Raw genomic sequence first — 21,515 nt, forward strand, 5'->3', positions numbered from 1 at the left:
AGGATAATTTGCTAGGCTTGAATGCCAAAGATCGTGATGCGCGGGGGACCAAGAGCTACTGGTTTGTTCCCGCACTGGGATAGGAGCAGAAGGGTTGTGGGTCGTTGGGGGATTTGTTTTGAGCATGAGGGCTCCTTGCCGTTGAGATGTTGTGGGTGGCGGCAGTTCGAAGTGCCGGCCCTGAGGAGGGTAGCGCCGTTGAGGCAGGGGCCGCCTGATGGCGGGAGCAACACGTGGCTACATACCTTTTGGACCACTCCCTTCGAGTCTTAAGGCCTGAACAGGTCTTAAGATGGCACCACCCCTTGCACTTGTTGCATCTAACCGAGGTGGAGTTCGGGTGGAGCCGTTTGTGGCAGATGCAGCAGTAAAATACCTCTGGTCCAGGGTTGGATTCGACGCCAGCCCTGAAGAGAAGTATTCGGAGCAAACGTGCTACAAGCGATTGCTCCTGTGACGAAATATTGAGGGTGAGATACGGTACTCTAGACAGGGCTAGTTAACTGTGGTGCCAGTCTTTGGTCGGGAAAAACCCGAGTCATTCCGATAACGTAGAACCAGCTGCCATTTTAACTGATCATTTGAGCTTACGAAAAGTCTGTGCACGTTTCATTCCGCACAAGTTAACTGAACTAAATTGCTCAGAGTTTAACACTCAAAAGACCTCATAAAAGAGGCGAGAACTTCCTTTACAATATTGTAACTGGTGATGAAACGTGGTGTTTCCAGCATGAATCTGGTTCCAGACCAGTGTTGCCAATTTAGCGTCTTTGTCGATAGAATTGACGACTTTTGCTTGAGTCTTGGCGACAAAAAAAAAGTTTTGACGACAGAAATGATTTAGCGACTTATCTGGCGACTTTTGGAGAGCAAATCAAAACCGTTTTAGGCAATAGATACAATACTTTTCTGTCAACTTGATTACCCGTGAATGCCCTTTACCTTCCATACTCTAGAGTAACAATTTACTGACTATAGATAAAATAGCGCACTGCCTATTGGCATGTTATCGTCGCTAAATTATCGATCTATAATTGAAATTTTAAATTTATAAATTAATATTTTTCCATAAAAATTTAGGTTGCGAGTCTTAAATGGACATTTAATAAAATAAAAAAAATCCTATCCACAAACTCCTTCATTTTCCCCCTAAAAACAATCACTTGTTTCTTTGGCTGTCACAGTGGTGTTCCCCCTTAAAGCGTAGCTTTTTTATGCCACTTTTTCTTTACTATGCTTAAATATATTTTATAAATCCATTTCATGACTTTAATTAATAATAATATAGTAAATTGTTGTATAATTTGCCTGGATTTATTATAAAAGCGTAATAGTTAATATTATTAATTTTATAAATTTTCAAATTTCCATTTGAATCCAGTACTGGATCAACTTCGTAAATAACTTTTTCAACATTTCTTGAATCACTCATGCTTTCCAATGATATTTTAAAGACACAAATGTTTTTCAGACACAAATTAACAAAGCGTTAGAAAATTTAGTAGATCTATCGAATCGTAATAAAAAAAAAACAGTATTTCAGGAGATTGAAACTAACTTCCGTTGATCTCAAATTTCAGTAGAGTTGGTATTACCGGTTTAATTATTATTCATCTAAAAATTGTAAGTCCGCAGCTCGCCTCTTGTGCACCTCTCAGAATGAAATTTAGGATCCGCCATGATGGAGTTAGCGACTTTCTAGCGACTTTTGATATTGGCCCTAGCGACTTAGGTTTATTGGCGTTGGCAACACTGTTCCAGACGAGCCACCACCCAAAAAATTGCGATTGGAGAAGTCAGAAATCATCGAAGCTCATTTGGTTTTATGATTCCAAGGAAACTGTCCACAAGAAATTCGTACCAATGGGCCAAACCGTCAATGTTGGCGTTTTGAAGCGCTTGTTGCATCGCATTAATCGAATTCGCCCTGAATACCGCGAAGGAGGAAGTTGGCGCTTATTGCATGATAGTGCACCATCTCATCGAACCATTCTTGTGACTGATTTTTTGCCTATAAATGGCATTTTAACCATCAATCGCTCACCGTATTCGCCTGATATGGCTCCCTGTTACTTCTTCCTATTCGGAAAATTGCATTTGGACATGAAAGGAAAACGTTCTGCGTCCATAAAGGCCATCCAAAAGGCTTGTACCGAAAAGCTTTTAGATCGCGCAAAACAGTGTATCGAGGCCAGAGGGTCTATTTTGAATAAATAAATTCCAAGCCATCAGAACAAAACTCCTTTCGTTTCTATTTTAGCTCCGTCTTGTTTATTTCGGACCTCACCTTGTGTATTTGAATCAAAATTATTGCACTAGTCGTCCACCTTTCATGTAACATCTATATATTAATACGGAGAGCAAAAATTTGTCGTACCTGTTTTTAGTATTTATAGTCAGAGAAAAAAGTTGAAACATATACCAATGGATAGCATATGTGGAGACGGTTTGCACAATTCCCATGCCAGCCGGTTCTACGTTACCGGAATGCCTCGGGTTTTTCCCGACCAAGGGCTGCCGCCCCAGTGCACTAGCCCTGTCTAGTGTATCGTATATCACCCCACCCCTTACGTCACAGGAGCAAACTCTCGCAGCAATCCTGCTCCAAATGCTTCTCCTCAGGGCTGGAGTCGAATCCAACCCTGGGCCAGAAGTATTCTACTGCTGCGTCTGCCATAAACGGCTTCACCCGAACTCCACCTCGGTTAGGTGCAATAAGTGCAACGGGTGGACCCACCTTAAGACCTGTTCAGGCCTTAAGTCGCATAGGGAGTGGTCCACACGGTATGTGGCAACGTGTTGCTCCCGCCAACTGGCGTCTGATGCCTCCACGGCTACTACACCCTGATAGGCCGGCACTACCAACCGCCACCACAACCCACACCTCCACGGTGAGGAGCCTATCGGAGCAACACAACTCCCCTTCAACCCCTCCCATCCCTTCCTGCTCCAACCCCAGTGCGGGGACAAACCAGCAGCTCCTGGTCCCCCGTACAGTCTGTTCCGTGTGTCAGACCGTAATACCTCGGAATCTGGTATCAGTCCAATGCAATTCCTGCAGTGGCTGGTGCCATTTTCGGAGATGTTCCGGCCTGCGCACCACCCGTGAGTGGACAACTGCCTATGTTGCCCCCTGCTGCAGAGCTCTGCACCCACTACCGCCCCCGGAGGCGCGGCCGCCCACCACCATCAGGCCGCAACAACCACAGTGGATTGCGCAGCAGGTCCAACGTAGACAACCCCACGCGTCCCTCACCCCCCGGATTACACAGACCTCACCGAGAAGCTTCAAGCTTCTCCAGTTTAACTGCAACGGACTTACGAGTAAGGTCGACGAGATAGTTGACTTTATGAGCCGGCACAGTATCAAAATAGCTGCGGCCCAAGAAACAAAGTTGCACGCTAGTTCATCTCTGATTACCAGGGATGGCTATAACGTGCACAGACACGATCGCGAGCGAGACAATGGTGGTGGCCTAACGTTTATAGTCCACCACACAGTGCAGTATCGTCTCATCGATGAAGGAATCGACCGCAGGGACAGCAGAGAAGAATGTCAAGGCATAGCTGTTCGGTCAGACGATTCCGAGCTCGAAATATTTAACATATATATACCCCCTGTCACCTGCTGCCCGGCAGGATATCACCCTGATATAGGTGCGCTCATCAGAGGTGAAAACCGATTGGTTGTAGGTGACTTTAATGCGCATCACGATCTTTGGCATTCAAGCCTGCCAAATGATCGTAGGGGACAGCAATTGGCAGAGCAGATAGACGACTCGACATTCAGCACTGTGAACGACGACGCCCCCACCAGGGTAGTGGGCAATTGTAGCAGCTCGCCTTACCTAACAATAGCTAGCGCGGGTCTGATAAATAGCATAACGTGGCGACCTATGCTATCGCTTGCATCAGACCACTTGGCCATTATCGTCTCGATTGAGAGACCTGCCGACTTCGTTTCCGCGAATCACCGGTCCTATTTTAACTTTAAAAAAGCTAATTGGGCCGGCTTCACGGAATTCACCGAGGACACCTTCGCCGCTCTTCCCATCCCCACTGATGTGCGCGTGGGCGAACGCGCATTCCGCAAGGTGCTCACAGCTGCTGCGGCTCGCTTCATCCCAGCTGGATGTTATAAGGACATCCGTCCTCATTTCCCAGCAGAAGCAGCCAGTTTAGCGAACGAGCGTGACCACCTACGCCAGGCTGATCCCGGGGATCCCCGCATAAGGGATCTCAATTTGGAGATCCGGCAACTGGTAAATCAACATAAGCGGACTAAATGGGTTGAGCACTTGAAAACTTGTAACCTCACCTCCGGGGTGAGTAAGCTCTGGTCCACCGTTAGGTCCCTGTCAAACCCGACGAAGCACAACGGCAAGGTGGCTATCACCTTCAACGGTTGTACTTCGTAGGACCCGAAGAGATGCGCGAGCTATTTTAGCCGGCTGTTCATACTGCATCCTCCGGGCGACAGAACCAAACGTCGTGTTACCAGAAGGCTGCATAAACTGACGAACGACAGTGCGCCACTTACTTTCTCCGGTGATGAGGTTCAGGGGGCCATCAACAAGTCGAAATCATCGAAAGCCATTGGCCCTGACGGATTAACCGCGCTGATGCTGAAGCATCTGGGACCCCTGGGAGTAGGATACCTCACAAGGGTCTTCAATTTGTCTCTGGCCACTCTCATCATCCCTGACAAGTGGAAAGCAGGGAGAGTGGTCCCACTACTGAAATCTGGGAAACCCACCAACCATGGGGAGTCTTATCGGCCGATAACTCTCCTTTCCCCAGTAGTGAAGACACTTGAAGCCCTCCTACTCCCACTCTACACGACACACCTGGCCCCAGCCCCACATCAGCACGGATTCCGACGAGTGCACAGCACCACCACGGCACTCACCGCCATAAACGCCCAGATAAATCGCGGGCTTAACCAAAACCGCCCCTGCGAGAGGACTGTCCTAGTAGCGTTGGACCTAAAGAAGGCTTTCGATACAGTCAGCCATTCCACGCTACTAGATGATATTTATCAGTCGACACTCTCGCCAGGGCTGAAGAGGTTGGTGTCCTTTCACCCTTGCTTTTTAACTTCTACATCTCGAAGCTCCCCCAACCACCAGCGGAAGTTTCCCTGATCTCATACGCTGACGATTGCACGATAATGGCGTCGGGCAATGACATCGATGACCTGTGTTCCAAAGTGAACAACTACCTCACCGACCTTTCTCGCTTTTTCACTGCGAGGAATCTCCATCTTTCCCCCACCAAGTCCACGGCGACCCTTTTCACCACCTGGACAAAGGAGGTCAAGCTGTCCCTTAAGGTAAAAGTCGACGACACACCAATTCCGACTGTAATTACCCCAAAATTTTGGGTGTAACCTTTGACAGCTTGCTCTCCTTCTCTGCGCATACAACCGCAATTGCCACAAAAGTCCAAAATCGCAACAAGGTCCTCAAATCGCTGGCCGGCAGCACTTGGGGCAAAAACAAAGAACTGTTGCTTTCGACATTTAAGGCAATTGGCCGGCCGGTTCTAAACTATGCTGCGCCTGTCTGGTCGCCTGGAACTAGTGATTCGCAGTGGACAAAGCTTCAGACATGTCAAAATACCGCCATTCGGACAGCGACCGGGTGCCTCCTGATGTCACCCATCCAACACCTACACAACGAGGCACAAATGCTCCCAGTTGCGGAGCACAACAAATTGCTCAGCAAGCAGTTCCTGCTGGGGTGTTACCGCAGGTTTCACCCCTGCAGACACCTGCTTGAGCCAGAGCCGCCTCCCAGGCACGTCAGGAGACACCTCCTAGACTACGCTGACGAACTCCAGGACAAAACTGACCGAAACCTACTGGACCGGACAGTATTTAGACAGTCAATAAACGACATTCACCGGGAGACCGTTACCACCTTCATGAACTCCCGTCCTGTGTATGCCGTAATCGGAGTCCAACCACCACCTATCGCAGATGAAGAGCTCCAGCTTCCCCGTGAGACTCGTGTAACATTGGCACACTTACGTTCTGGATATTGTAGCAGGTTAAACTCCTACTTATCCAGAATTGACCCCGACATACCAAACACATGTCCGGCATGTGAAGGTACCCCGCACGACACTAACCACCTCTTCACATGCCCCCTCAAATTGACTCATCTAACCCCCCTCTCCCTCTGGACCCAACCTGTCGAAACGGCATGTTTCCTGGGCCTACCCCTAGATGAGCTAGACGAAGACGACCGATGATATACTTACACTCACAGGGCTAACTATGCTGTTAAAACAACAATAACAACGGTTTGCACAATGTATTAAAATTGATCCATAAGTGAATAGGTGCAGATAAAATTAATCACATGATATGTATCATGATATAAAAGTTGATGAAACAACTGGAAACTTATATATTGTGAATCAATACTATTATAAATTTCATTCAGTCGTGGATTAATTAATGATTGTTTTTTATTATGGTTTTTCAAAAAAAAAAAAATTTTTTCCGTTATACGTGAAATTAAATGTTTCCAATTCATGAATAAAAAGAAATTATGATATTTGAAATACACAAATATAGGATCGCTTAATACAGGTAAAATGGGATATTTTTCACATTTAATTTTACTACATCTATTGACATATATCATGTAAAAAGTTTCAGCATAAGTTATCCATTTATATATATTCCAAATTTTTTCTAAGACTACTAGCGAAAACCCGCCCGTTCCGCTGGTCGTCTTTAAAAAAACCTAGATTAATTAATTAAATTAATTAAGAAAAATACTGTGTGTTTTTTATAAAAATTCTCGCGCATGAATAGTAATGAAAGACGTTTTAAATAGCAGTAGCAATTAAAAAACGTTTGATGTGATTTACTTTATTACTTTTTTTATTGTACTGCTCTTTGGTATACAATATTCTTCGTTTTTCCATGCGTTGTTGAATAAATGAACAATACCGATGGCTTACCAACTCTTGAGCATGAAACATAAAGTTGGCCATGAGAAAAACATGGGTATTCTAAATCAATACCACAAATTGATAAAGTTTGGCCTTGTGACTTATTAATAGTAATGGCGGATGCAAAGCGAACAGGAAATTAATACCGCGAATACCAATGATACCATCGGATATGCCGTTTGAATTCAAACGTCTTCACCAGAGTATTTTCCATTCAAAATTGTTGCTTCAATGACGTTATTCATCAATCTCTTAACTGTTAATCGAGTGCCATTACATAGTCGTGGTTGATTTATGTTTCTCAACATAATAATCGGTGCTCCTATTTTCAAGTTTAGCACGTGTGGCGGTAATCCAGGTAAATCAAGGGAATTCAAAAATTCAGTGGGATAATTTACAATATCATCTTGATTTGTAACAGTGTCAACGGATCGATATGTTTGTTCTGGACTTGGTATGTTAGCCAAAATAGCCGCATTCACTTCATTCACATCTTTGTTTTTGCCAGCGATGATGGCTCGTTCACTAAGCCAGTCATGATTTTTGTAATTTTGAGGCAAATTTGGGAAAATACTTTGAATTAACTGTTCTTTCGTTTGACTTATTTGACAAAAGTTTGGTTGTAAAGTTATTAAACCAGTTAAATTATCGACAGGAACTTTGCCATTTCCAATATCCAATAATTGCTGTGAAAACTCAGCAGCTGATGGATCATTTTGCATTAGAACACGTACATTTGTAGTTAGTTTGAGTGTTTGAACATGTCTCCACAAATATGATGATTTCAAACATGCAGCCAATTCATCTGCTACAGTTGCTCGAGGAATAACAGGCAGTGTTTGTCTAAAATCACCTGCCAGCAGCACTAAGGCACGACCAAACATTTCATTTTTACTACGTAAATCTCGTGATGTCCTATCAAGCGCTTCCAGTGACTTTTTATGTGCCATCGTGCACTCATCCCATACAATTACGTGTGCGAAAAAGCGGAGAAGGAGAAGAGAACTGTTCCCCCCCGCTTTAACCCAGCTATGTGTTGAGGTGCAAATGACTTTTTTGCGTGAAGTCTGATATAAAAGAAGTTCTATTTACTCTTCTTAAATTTATATAAACTTTTCCAGGCGAAGTAAAAAAACTGGCATATACCTATTTGCTTCAACCGTATATTTGTGAGTACACAGGTAATACGTAAATATATGAATGATATAGGTAATACCTATCTCATATTAGCATAACCTTTCTGCAAAAAATTAAGGAAACGATCACCAATCACGCCGGCAATGATACAATGAATTTTGCACTATAACTGACTTCAGATTAACGTTTATATAATAAGCGTATATGTAATATTTTAAATTTTTTTTATAATTTTTTTTTTAATTTTTAATAATAAGTGGTCTTCCTCTTCCTCTTCCTGTAGCTATTCCTTTTCATCTTCCATCTCCAGCTCCATCTCCTTTCTTTATCCCGGAAACAGTCAGTAAAAATTACTTCACTTAAAAGCTTTCATCAACAGCTTCCATCTGATACCCATATTGTACAAACACATCCAAGGGTACCTTGGTCCACCTTTTCGGCTATATCTCGAGACCCTGGTCACTCAGAGATCTCAGAGATACTCTGTATTAAAGCACTCATCAGTAGCTTTGATTTGATACCCACATTTTAAAAACACATCCTAGGGTTACCCGGGTCCTCGTTTGGCCTTCGGCAGCGCCACCTGATGGCGAGTGGAATCAATAAGCATATTATACTAACCTTCACCGTGGAAAAATATTTATATATACCAAATTTCATAATAATCGGCCCAGACACACACGACCAAAATGTATTCAATTCTAATGAATGCTATGTGCGGTACAAAAAATACGTGCGGCAAATAGCAAAAACACACTCACTTAACCGACGCACCGCCCACACACGCGTTATCGGATTTCAACCAAACTTCACAGAAACCTTTGCCAAAGAAACACCAACAATGTGTGAAACTTTCATTGTTTTCCTTACACACGTTGCTGAGATTACCGGCGACAAATGCACACTTTTTTTCGGCTTAATTTTTATATATATAGATAAAGATAAATACTAAAAAAAGGTATGACTAAATTTTGCTCTTCGTATTTATATAACGTCGAATGACGTCGAAATTTCGATGTATGAGCGATCCTAGTTTTTGATAAATTTCAATCAATAAAAGATTTGTTAAATAACTGCTTTAAGGCAGAATGAGAGTAACTAATGTATACTTTTTTCCAAGTTTAGTAATAAATTTGTGTACACAAATTTTTACATTTTATTTTAAATTAATGTTTGAACAATTCTGGACAATCATTGGGTAATTAACCAAACCGTGCCCAAACTACGCAATGTATCATAGAAAAACTTCATCTCAATTTATGGATGCTTCCCCGAAAAGTCTATGGAAATAAATAAATATTAATATCTAAATAAATAGATAAATAAACGTGTATTTATTGAAAATAATCTTATCATATTAAACCAAATTTGATATTTGCTTGGCAATGTTCTTTTTTATTTATGATTTAAATATTTACGGAATCTAATAACAACCATGATCACAATTATTTTAATGTGTTGAAGACCAGCAACATTAGTGCCTGAATTTTATATATACATAATGATCTTAAAGTTAGAAATAAAAATCGTAAACGATTTTATCCCGTTTATATTAAAATATTCTGAGTTCTGTATTTATTTATAGTATTCATTTACTTCTTTTTATCGTATTTATTTATCTTTTTACTTGTTAGATATAGACTGTACAAATTTCATTAAGAAGGGAATGAAACAGTTAAAAGACGACGGTTCATCCCCAAGACTTTGCTTCGGTTTTGAAGTTGCGTACTAACTACTCTAACTTTTTTCTTTCTCAAGTCAAAATTAATACTCTCAGCAAGACGGTGCAACATTCCGTACAGCGAGGAAATCAAAACTTTATTCATACAAATTTTTGGGGATAATCTAACGAAATGACCTTGCCAATGGATCGTAAAAGTCATCTGATTATATTTCCTTCTAGAACTTTTATTTCAGAAAAATTCACTGCTCCTGTGGGATAGATGTAATATGTAGAAGGTAATGTACCTACAGTGGCTTATTTCATGCAGGCGAACAACTAAAACTTCGAATGCTGTATTTGAAAGCTAAAACCATTTTTGAAAAATTTTAAATATGATATAATTTATACGCAATGGCAGTATAAAAATGGCAGTACTTCAAATATTTTTTTAAGCTTTAAATAAGATATATAAAAGACCAAAAAACAGTTCAAAATTTTATGTCACAGCTTATTTCATGCAGTACTCATTTTTTCTTAAATGTAAGTTAAACTAATGATTTAAAAATTATTCAGTACTTTGTGTGGTATCCCTTGGCTTTATTAACAGCTTTTAACCTTTCTGGCATTGACTCCACTAGCTGTTTTGTTACTTCCGGTCCGATTTTGTTCCACTCCTCTAAAATTGCGGTTTTTACCTGATCTCTATTGCTTATGTGATGTGTGCGAAATTTTGTTTCCAGACCATAAATTCTCGATGACGTTCATGTCCGGTAATTGAGCCGGTGGTTGCATTAAATGTGGACAGTTCCATATGAACCATGTCTGCACGATTGCCGCTTTATGTTTAGGGTCATTGTCCTGGTAGAAACGGAAATCTTGATGTATTCCAAGTTTCGCAGCACTTTGGAGTAGATTATCTTTTATAATATTGAGGTACATTGTTTTGTCCATAATACCCGCGACAAACACTAAATTTCCTATTCCGGCTGCTGACATATGATACATACCCATACTATATATTACACTGCCACCACCATGTTTCATAGTCGGTTTTATGTTGCTTTTGTGGAGCTCTGTATTAGGTTTCCGCCGAACGTAAGACATTCCATCTGAGCCGAATGGGTTGAATTGGTTGGTTGGTTGGTTAAAGCGGTGATTCTTCCAGAATCCAACTAGCGCTTCCGCGCCATTTTGTTGCCACATCCTCGTTACCAACTTGTTTAACAGTTATTTACAGCATAACTATATCCAGTCTGTGCGGTTGTTAACGTCTACGCCAGATAGTTGTTCGAGATTCTCGAAGAGCGGTTGGTCCAGGGCTAACATTCTGTCCTTTCATAGGGCAGGGCATTCACAGAGGAAATGGAAGATTGTCTCCTTTTTCTCCGGTTGTTTGCAACTGTGACAGTATGTATTGTGAGGGATACCCATTTTGACTGCTTGTTCTCCGATAGACCAAAAGCCAGTTATGACTGCCGTTAGTCTCCAGGAGTCCCGTAGTTTCATTCTTGTTAATACCGACGATTGCTTGAGGTTGTAGGTGGGCCATAACGTTCTGCTAATTTTGCATTTCGTCTGGACTTTCCACCTACAGTCCGCGATTCGGAGGTATTTTTGGGAAATTGTACTCTTGACTGCACCTAATGGTGTGAATACCGATTCTGCAAGAGTGTTATTCATGGCAGATCCCCCTCTTGCCAGTTCATCTGCTTTTTCGTTACCTTCAATGTTCCGATGTCCCGGGACCCAGATTAAGGTAACTTTATGGTTTTCACTCATGATGGTGAGGCTATTCCTACTTTGTTCCACCACTTTAGAGGTTGTTGTAGCCGAACCCAGTCCCTGGATTGCAGCTTGGCTATCCGAGAGAATAGCGATATTACCCCTAAAAGAGAAATCTGCGATTAGTAGCCTACAAGCTTCCCCAATTGCCAGTACTTCCGCCTGGAAGACACTGCTGGTATTAGGGAGACGCAAAGATTCTATTTTAAATCTGTGAGAATATATACCAGCTCCAACACCGTAGCCCATTTTACTTCCATCCGCATAGGCTGTAGTGTCGAAGTTGTTTAGAGAGAATCCCTTATTCCATTCTTCTTTAGATGGAAAGATAGTGGGAAAATTCGTATTGAATGTTACCGTCGGGACGATGTAGTCAGTTCTCACCGAGATTAACTGAGTTTGTCGCAATAATAGATTGGCATGACCATAAGTTTTTTCTCTCCAGCGACCCGCTTCATTCAACCTAAATGCACTCATGGTTGCCGTCTTCTTAATATGTAGGTCAATTAAATAACGTGTGTCAGTGCATTGAGAGCCTCTCAAGGACATGATCTGATTGCACCGACCGTTATGGCACAGGCTGATCTTTGTATTCTGCCGAGTAGTTTGGTATTGTACTCTCTCCCTAGAGCCTTCCACCAAACTACCGAACCATACGATAAAATAGGTCGTATTACCGTCTTATACAACCATAATGTATGCTTAGGTTGAAGACCCCATCTTTTTCCAAGCATACGTTTACAGGCATATAAAGCAATTTCTGCCTTCCTTACCCGTTCTTCAACATTTAATTTCCAGCTTAGTTTAGAGTCCAGAATTACCCCTAAGTACTTTGCGCTGGGTGATAGTGGGAGAGTTTATCCGTTAATATTTGGTAGGGTAAAAGGTGGTACCTTATATCTGGTGGTGAAAAGCATAAGCTCTGTTTTACGTGGGTTTAAACCTAGGCCACAGCCTGTGGCCCAAGAGTTAAGCTCGCCTAATGCCCTTTGGATGACCCCACTGATCGTATTAGGACACAGTCCTGACGCCATTAACACCACATCATCAGTGTACGCCACCGCTTTTACCCCACCTTTATTAAGTTTTGTTAAGACTTTGCTAATAACGCATAACCAGAGAAGTGGAGATAATACTCCCCCCTGTGGGGTGCCTCTGTGGACCTTCTTGGTTAGACTGATATTACCCATATTAGCTTTGATGATCCTGGTTTCTAGTATAGAGATGACCCAAATACTGATGCAATTGTCCACCTCTAAGTCTATCAATGCCCGTTGGATCGCATCTGTACTAACATTGTTAAAGGCGCCTTCTATATACAAGAATGCCGCCATGGTATAATGTTTGTTCTCTAGAGAGCCCTCTATTGTTCGGATTACCTCGTGGAGCGCTGTCTCCGTAGATTTGCCTTTAAGGTACGCATGTTGTGCAGTAGATATACCAGAGCTCTCCAAAGAGCTTCTAAGATATATATCCAAAAGTCTTTCAAAGGTTTTTAACAGGAAAGACGAAAGACTGATTGGCCTATAGTCCTTCGCTGATTCATGTCCCCTCCTGCCTATTTTTGGAATGAAGACGACCTTGACTAGTTTACAACTATCTGGAATATGACCTAGGTTTAAACACGCTTTGAAAATTTCTTCTAGCCATGGTAGGATACAGTCCAAGGGTTCCTGTAACATCTTTGGGATGATCCCATCTGGCCCCGGAGATTTAAAAGGTGAAAAAGATTTAATTGCCCATGCAACTTTCTCCTTTGTAATTATTTCTTTTGCAAGGTGCTGTGGATTATATTGTCCGCATGATACTTCCCCTCCCACTTTCGTGGACGCTGCACCCCGGGAAATACGTGTTTGGCAGAAGTTCTAGCGATTCTTCTGTCGTAGCTGTCTAAGTACCATCAGGCTTCTTGACCCAAGAAGCCATTGAATGATCTTTGGACAGAAAACGGCTAAGCCTGGCAGAATCCCTGGTGGATTCGATTGACGAAAAAAATTCGCTCCAGCTCTCTTTATTAGCGGCCCTAATTACCTTCTTGTGCTGTCTCCGACTCTCTTTGTACAATTGCCAATTTCCTGTCGAGTAGCTGAGGTTAAACGTTGATCTAGATTTTTCTTTTTGAGAGCTCACTGCTCCACCGAGGAGGATGGGATTTTTTGCTAAATTTTATGGGGCAGGACGTTTTGTAGGCCCTCCTAAATGCTTTCTCCAGTGTTGTGACCCTACTCTCAAGGTTTTCGGTGAAAGTGATTTTGTGGATAGGAATCTCTCCTATCCTTTTATTGACTATGTTTCTGAACCTTTTCCAGTTGGTTCTTAGTGGATTTTTATACGGTAAGGGCGTGATTACCATTCGGAATTCACCGAGAGGTCGTTAGTTCGAATCTCGGTGAAGGCAAAATTAATAAAAACATTTTTCTAATAGCGGTCGCCCCTCGGCAGGCAATGGCAAACCTCCGAGTGTATTTCTGCCATGAAAAAGCTCCTCATAAAAATATCTGCCGTTCGGAGTCGGCTTGAAACTGTAGGTCCCTCCATTTGTGGAACAATGTCAAGACGCACACCACAAATAGGAGGAGGAGCTCGGCCAAACACCTAACAGAAGTGTACGCGCCAATTATTTATTTATTTAAGGGCGGATCAACATTAAGATCCAGATCGTACAGGATCCAGCTGTGATCCGAAAAAGACCTTTTATCAGAGACCCTCCAATTGTCTAACCTTACTGAGCTGTTTTCAGACATTAGGGTAACATCGATCACTTCCTCCCATCCCCTGAAGTACTCCGTACGTGGAAAGGTGAAAGTGGGAGTGTTACCCATGTTACATACCGACAAGTTAGTGTTAATTATGAAATCATAAAGAGACTCCCCTCGGTCGTTTGTTTCGGAGCTTCCCCATAGAGTATGCCTTGCATTCGCATCGCATCCGAGAAGCAGGGTTTTGTTCGGGTTTTCCTGCACAAGTTTACGGGCCTCCTCAGGCGGTGCTGGTCTTTCGGGTGCCATGTATATAGAGGTAAGCATTATTCTGACTCCGTCAGTGGCTTCCACCTCAACAGCCGTCACATCCTGTGAACTATATAATGGAATTAAAAATGTGTTTAAGTATTTTTTAGCTACAATACGTGTTCTGGGACTATTACCTTCTATCCGTTTATAGTAGATATTGTAGGTTTTCTCAGTGAACCCTTTCACCTCGGTGCTCCGCACCCAGGGTTCCTGAATTAGTGCGATGTCCACGTCCCCCTCCGCCAGGAGAACGGTTAGGTTGTCCGTTGCAGACTGTGAATGTTGCAGATTAATTTGGACAACCTTTAAACCCATGTTTATTGGTTTCCTTTTTCGGACTCGGTGTCATCAAGCTGCATGCCAGTCAGCAGTTCGTTGGCACCATCGACCTCATCCTGCTCCTCTTCCGGGTTTGCAGAACGGAATATCTTCAGCTGGATCTTTCTAATGCCAAACCGAAGTTTTTTTTCCCACTTTCTCCAGTGGTTCCAGACTCTCTTCTGTAATTAGAAGGAGGAAAGACCTGCTGTGCCTTTGCGGAGCCTCCGCTTTCGACACCGAGCGATTATGCGCCTGAAGGTAGGGGATTAGTTGATTGGCTTCAACCTCCATGTTTGGTACCCAGATGCGAGCCCTCTGCATTCGTGAAATCTCGCTAGCCGGAATTAGCTTGAGTTTCAAGCCTTCCCAGCTGTTCTGGATTTTACCAATCACGTTTGTCAGAAAATGCAGTGAGAATTGGTCATCGCATTTAATGACACGGTAACCGCGGACTACCTCCACCGAGTCGAAACCTGGTGTTTGGCCCTCCGGGTTCGCCATGACATAGTCAACGACTATGCGAGACAAACGTGCCTCAATCTCTGACCATTTGTCAAGAACTGGTTTTCCGCGGTTCGAGGTTTCGTCTACCAATGCCATTTGAAGATGGTTCCGTGCCACCTCACTAAATCGCTTGATAGGTTTGGAGGCAACTGCGACCTGATCCATGAGCGGTGACGAAAGGGGATAAAGGGGAAATATCCGGTCAACCATGGCAGCGCCCCATACCATGGCAAGGCCACCGTTACAACCTGGGGCGGCCTGATATCAGATGCGCTCCGTACGAAGACAGCCTTATTTAGTCCCCCGGCTGCCAAACCCACCCAATAGGCACAGGTCGCATCACACCTTGGGTTGAGGGAGTTTTTTTGACGAAGTTTACGTCTTCGACCTGTGTGGTTCGCGGGAGACCTACTCTCCAACCTTCCATATCTGGGAGGTGTTCCCCAAAGGGGGGTTGAATTTGGACTCGTCAGAAAATATTATCGTTTGCCAGAAGTCAAATCTTTAATTTCGAGTTCTCTGGAGAAGGCAACTCGGCTCAATTGATTTATTTATGAATGGCTTCGTTCGTGCTACTCGACCATTAAAGTCCTTTTCACGTAGTACCCGTCGTACTGTTTCGACGCAACATGATTTGCCCACTTCCTGCGGAATTTCGTTTAGCAGTTTTGGAGCCGATAGCATTGGGGTTTCTTTTATTTTTCGAAGAATTTAACGCTCATCACGTTCCTCAAAAATTTTATTTGGGGCACATCCGCCTTTATTTTGCACCCGATTTTCATGAACGAAGCGTTCAATGATACTTTGTACTGTAGCACTACTCAAACAACCTATTTCCGCAATTTTTCGCTGCGACTTTCCGCTTTGAAAATACTTGATGACCAGTTCACGCTGTTCAATCGTAGTACGTCGGCAAATTTTTTGTAAATTTTTATATTGCCCACTTGTCTATCACAAACATACTAAAAATTGCATAGAACAATAACTGTTCGCTAGTTACATAAACCAGAAATTCAAAATACCGTTAACCAAGCGACTAGCCGCCGCCACAACATAAACAAGTGCTTACATGAAATAATCTGTGAGCAAAGATAACGCATTGTGCTTGCATTTCATCCCGTAGTGTGAGTGGGACTATATTTCCACGAATTCTGCTCTACTTATTATGTTAGCAAATGCCGATGCCGGTATCTATTATCAGAGAATGTTAATGCAATGAGAAGGAGCAAATGTTAAATGAGCTTTTTTCAAGTTCTAATTTGTAGATTCATTATAAGGTAACTTCAAATTCAACTTTGCTTACGAGTGGAGAATTGCAGATATTTACCACGCGAGTGGAGGGTTTCTATATTTACTTACCACGCTAGGACAGGAATTCAGATTTTTTCTGCGTTTACCAAACTACTGAGGAAGTTCATAAGATTTTTCGGCACACTACTAAGGAAATCGACATGGCATGAAATAACCCACAGCGAAGCGAATAAATTTGCGATTAAGAAGGCCGCGCGGCAGTTAATTTGTGGTGCAGAAGCTAAAGTCGGCGGAATTATTCGTTTTGTTTTTTGGCACGTATTTAATTCAGGTTCAAGTCCTGAAGTCATTTTTTTTTTTCTTGCACATTTTTTTTTTACAATTGAAACCAGGAAAGTTTGGTAAAATTGTTGAGTTTATTTTAATTAAAATTTCTTTAAAATACTGTTTTTTTTGTATTTCATAAATGGAAATTTCTTTTCGGTATAAAATAGTTCATACTGGATATGACCTGATTTTTATATAAATCAATCAAAACAGAAAATATGTACATACGTCTTTAATCTCTTTCATCAAATCCAAATTATATTGATGAGAAAATATCATTCTAATATCCGTCCAGAAAGCCAAACGCGCATACACAGACACATATGCATATAATTACGCATACAAACTTTCAACTAACGCAGATTATGTGCATATAAAACTGCGAATCGAATAAATGAGTGATTTAGAAAGGTTCATTAGTAATTATAGTTTAGCGCAATAGTGAAAGACGTGTTGCGTATGCAGTACATCGTCCCATATTTGACTCAGGTTCAAGTCCTGTACACAGTTTTTTGTTCGATATTTTTATTTCATTTTTTATATTTGGTTTAATTAGAATTGATTTAAAATAGTGTATTCAGGTTTTTCTAATACCTGTTATTTAGAAATTTATTTTCTATATAACATTATTCATACTTCTTTTGAATTAATTTATATGTAAAACAGCCATAAAGGCAATCATATGAATATGCAGTCCTATATTAAATCTCTTCAGTCAAATCTGAACTACTTACATACACATATTGATGAGAAAATATTCTAATATCCATGGATGCATCCAGAAAGCCAAACGCGCATACACGCATATGTATACAAATATATACAAACCTTCAACGAACGCAAAATGTATGCATATAAAAAACAACAACTGCGACCGTCTTCTTGTCCGTCAGTGAAAAGATGGGATATGTATACCCTATGAGCAAAAAGAACCGGGAAGGTGATGTTGACTGTTTCCTTCGATTGCCAAGGCATAGTCCACCATGAGTACCTTCCATCGGGCCAGACAGTCAATAGAGAATATTATTTATCCGTTTTGAAACCTTAGAGAGATGCTGTGTGTTGCAAACCGCCGGAAATGTGAGCAAACAATTCTCAGATTTTGCATGATGATAACGCGCCATCGCACTGACCAAAGAGAATAAAAATCGGCCTGCCGGGGGTGTTTGGAGGACTGGGTTAAACGTTGGCACATGTGTGTTGCTTCAGACGGGTTATATTTTGAAGGAGATAATATAAATTTGCCTTAAATTTAACTCTGTTTTGTTTAATTTAAACATTCCCGGTACTTTGTGATCATAAGGTACATATATGCGGCTTTGCGGACAGCAATGTGTGATTCGCTGGAAGTCGCATTAACTCGCGACTGTCGCATAGTTAGAAGACATATTTACATACATAAATACGGATCCGCGGCCACTCGACATGACAAAAATTCAAGATTTATCAAATATTGGCAAATAATTCCACGCGAAATATTCCAATATTGACTATTTTCGAGTGGTCGCGAAAATTGGCATATGGGCGGCTCGTTTACGAATGAAATTGAAATATGAGCTCGAAACTTATGAATGAACTTTTTGTTTTTGTTCTAAAATTGTTCAGCGCCGTCGCTGATAGAATCATGGCCGCTGCGACTGCGTCTACGAATGTATTTTGTTTTCGTAGTCGCTAGGCTTAGAATTTAGCTTCGGGCGACATGCACATGTGAGGTATGTGTGTTTGTTGTGTTCTAGAACATTTTAGAATGTGTGGTGGCAAAGCGGCCATCGCGTTGCGCTTGCTGTTGCATTTGCGTCTATCAAAATATTGTGTTTTTGTAAGTACAATATTAGGAATATCGACTGGTGAAAGACAAAAGTACACGGAATCAAGAAGGGAGCGCTGTGCTCGCGCATATATGCATGAATGTATGAACGTGCATGGATGTAGTAACATATGAATACAATTATTTTGTAGGAAGTTTAGAAGGCAAGTAGGTATATATGTATGTATGTATATATGCTAGGACATAAAGTGGTTATATATACATACATAGAGCAAAATTGTTTTTGCACTTGTTAGAAAGACACTCGTTCACTAGTGCGTATGTGTATTTGATTTCTTGTAAGAATGTGATGTGCTGTGACATGTGTACATATGTACATAAATCAAGGTTATTGGGCATACATGCATATGTACATATGTATGAAAGGAAGATGATGTTCTTACGCTTGTGCATTATTGTTTTTCATATACAAATGTACATACATACATACATATGTATGTAAATGCTGTCGAATACATTAACTATAAAGTGACATACAATATAAAATAAGTGTTGATTTATCTTAAACCGTTTTATTTTCTGACATGTACATACATACATATTATGTATATTGTCATATACCATCATTTATGTACATATAGAGTATGAATGTATGTAATGAAAAACTTCATGAATTACCTTCAGAATTTATTAAAACTTATTCGCGTCGCGCGCATACATATCTACGTAGACATCACAAACCTTTTGTTCACAACGCAGGCGCAGAAATAAACGCTCTGCGTATTTATCCTCCCCACGTGACTCGCCATCAATTCTCGGCGCAAATTTTTTTTTTTTCGTTTTTAAATTTTTTTTTTTAATGTATCTAATCGTGAAAATTTGTAATAAATTTTATGTATCCGCTTATCATTTCAAAAATAACAAAATGGTAAAAAAATAAGCAGTCGAAGAAATAAACGCACCGCCTATTTTTCCTCGCCACATGTTAGACTCGATTTCAATTCCCGGCGCAAACTTTTTTTTATTAATTTTTTTTTTTTTTTTATTATGTAATAAATTTTACGCTTATTATTTCAAAAATACGAAAATAGTAAAAATTTAATTGGTTTATTGTCGAGGTGAGAAATGTGTTGTGTGTTGAGGTGAAAGATGTGTGGTGTTTCTAATTTTTGTGTGGGCAAAAGTCAGTGAGGTGTCTATAAACTCGGAATGCTAAATTCCCTTACTTCAAATCTTTCAAATCTCAATTGTACTAAAAAAAGCTCACAGTAACATTTGCACCTTATCATTGCATTAACATTCTCTGCTATTATAGAGCGTTATCTTTGTCTCATCAGAAAAAAGCATTATCCTAATATTTCACTGCGTGCGAAACATGAGTAGAGTAAAAGAAAGTTAGAAAGTTTGTCAACGTTTGTATACGATAGTAATAACACTTTTCTTGCACTTCTTTATGAGTTTTAAGAGAACTCTTCGGACTGTTTCGTGACCTATTCCCACACCCTGCGGTGTACACGCTCCAACCTGTATATCAACATGGACATGTTGGATACACGGTTATATCATGTATAGTATGCACTACAGCTGATTTCCATGTTAGTCCAACGGTTGCATGAAAATTAAAATGTTTCAAGTTTTTGCGGGACGAGTTAGCGGTTCCACAATGAGTTTCTCTTTTTAGTGGTTCGGGCAAAAAAAATGAAATGCAAATATATAAAAAAAAATTAAAAATATAAAACAAAAAAATAATAAATAAAAATAATAAATAAAATAAAATTTCCACAACTTTTATTCAACCAATTTCACTTGATTCCTACATTTTGCGAATGTTCAACACCACGAAAAAGAGAATAATAAAGTTGGTGGACAACGTGTTGTATATCATTTTGGGACGTTTGTGTACTAAACGGCCGTCCAACTCATTGTACAACGTGTTGATACAAAGGTTGGAGCGTGTATACTCTACATAAGGTTGCAAACACAGTGCACGCTGAGACGAAGACGAAGATGAATACGAAACTGAAGACGAAAAACCGTGCAGAACAAATCGTATGAATTCGCTCGCTCGTACGCATAGTGCGCGCTGTGACGAAGACGAAGATGAAGACGAAACGCAAGCAATCAGCTTCAAACCCTGCTGTACTGAATTTGAAGACGAATCGCTTGCTAGTTACCGTGGTTTTTGTTTGTTTGTTCTGTCTATGCTTTGGCACGTTAATTAAGTTAAGACAGTCGATAAACAAGTAATTAAATGAGAAGTAATAATCAATAAAAGGCATAAAACTAAATATATTTTAAATTATTTTTTACCTTAACGTCACAATTAGCCTTTCAGCACATATAATTGGCGTCTTATTAAAATTAGTCCAATTTTTAATAATAAGTGGCTCAATTTTAATTAGAATATAATCAAATGTGCTAATTGTCATTCTGGTATATTCCACAAATTTCTTTTCATCGTGGCGCAGCTCATCATACAAATGATGAAATTCACCAAATGCTTCTCTTTCCAAATTTATAGGGTGTACTTTTTTATTTACTTTTATACGTTTTAATTTAAAATATAAGCTTTGCTCAATCAGCAGGTCATCATCTGATGAGGAATCCATTGCGACTAACATAACAAAAGCGCAACCAATTCGTCTTGCACTGTGCAACCTATTCGCTTACTGGCAAAGCAAGCAATTTCTCTTCAGCTTCGTCTTCATCTTCGTCTTCGTCTCAGCGTGCACTGTGTTTGCAGCCTAAGGCTGTATTGCGGTTTCTCGTCAATTTGTATCACTAT

General features: G+C 40.9%; 1 protein-coding gene across 1 annotated transcript in view; it reads left to right on the forward strand.

Moving 5' to 3' along the window:
* Window positions 1-20,489, forward strand: part of LOC128869642 (uncharacterized) — a 151,597-nt gene extending 131,108 nt beyond the window's left edge. The window contains exon 8 of the mRNA XM_054112213.1: window positions 9,738-20,489. Coding sequence (XP_053968188.1) covers window positions 9,738-9,835 — 98 coding nt within the window. The 3' untranslated portion in view covers window positions 9,836-20,489. The remainder of the gene's footprint in view (window positions 1-9,737) is intronic.
* The last annotated feature ends 1,026 nt before the right edge of the window (window positions 20,490-21,515 follow it).

The sequence above is a fragment of the Anastrepha ludens genome, chromosome X, assembly GCF_028408465.1.
Source record: "Anastrepha ludens isolate Willacy chromosome X, idAnaLude1.1, whole genome shotgun sequence".
Lineage (NCBI taxonomy): Eukaryota > Metazoa > Arthropoda > Insecta > Diptera > Tephritidae > Anastrepha > Anastrepha ludens.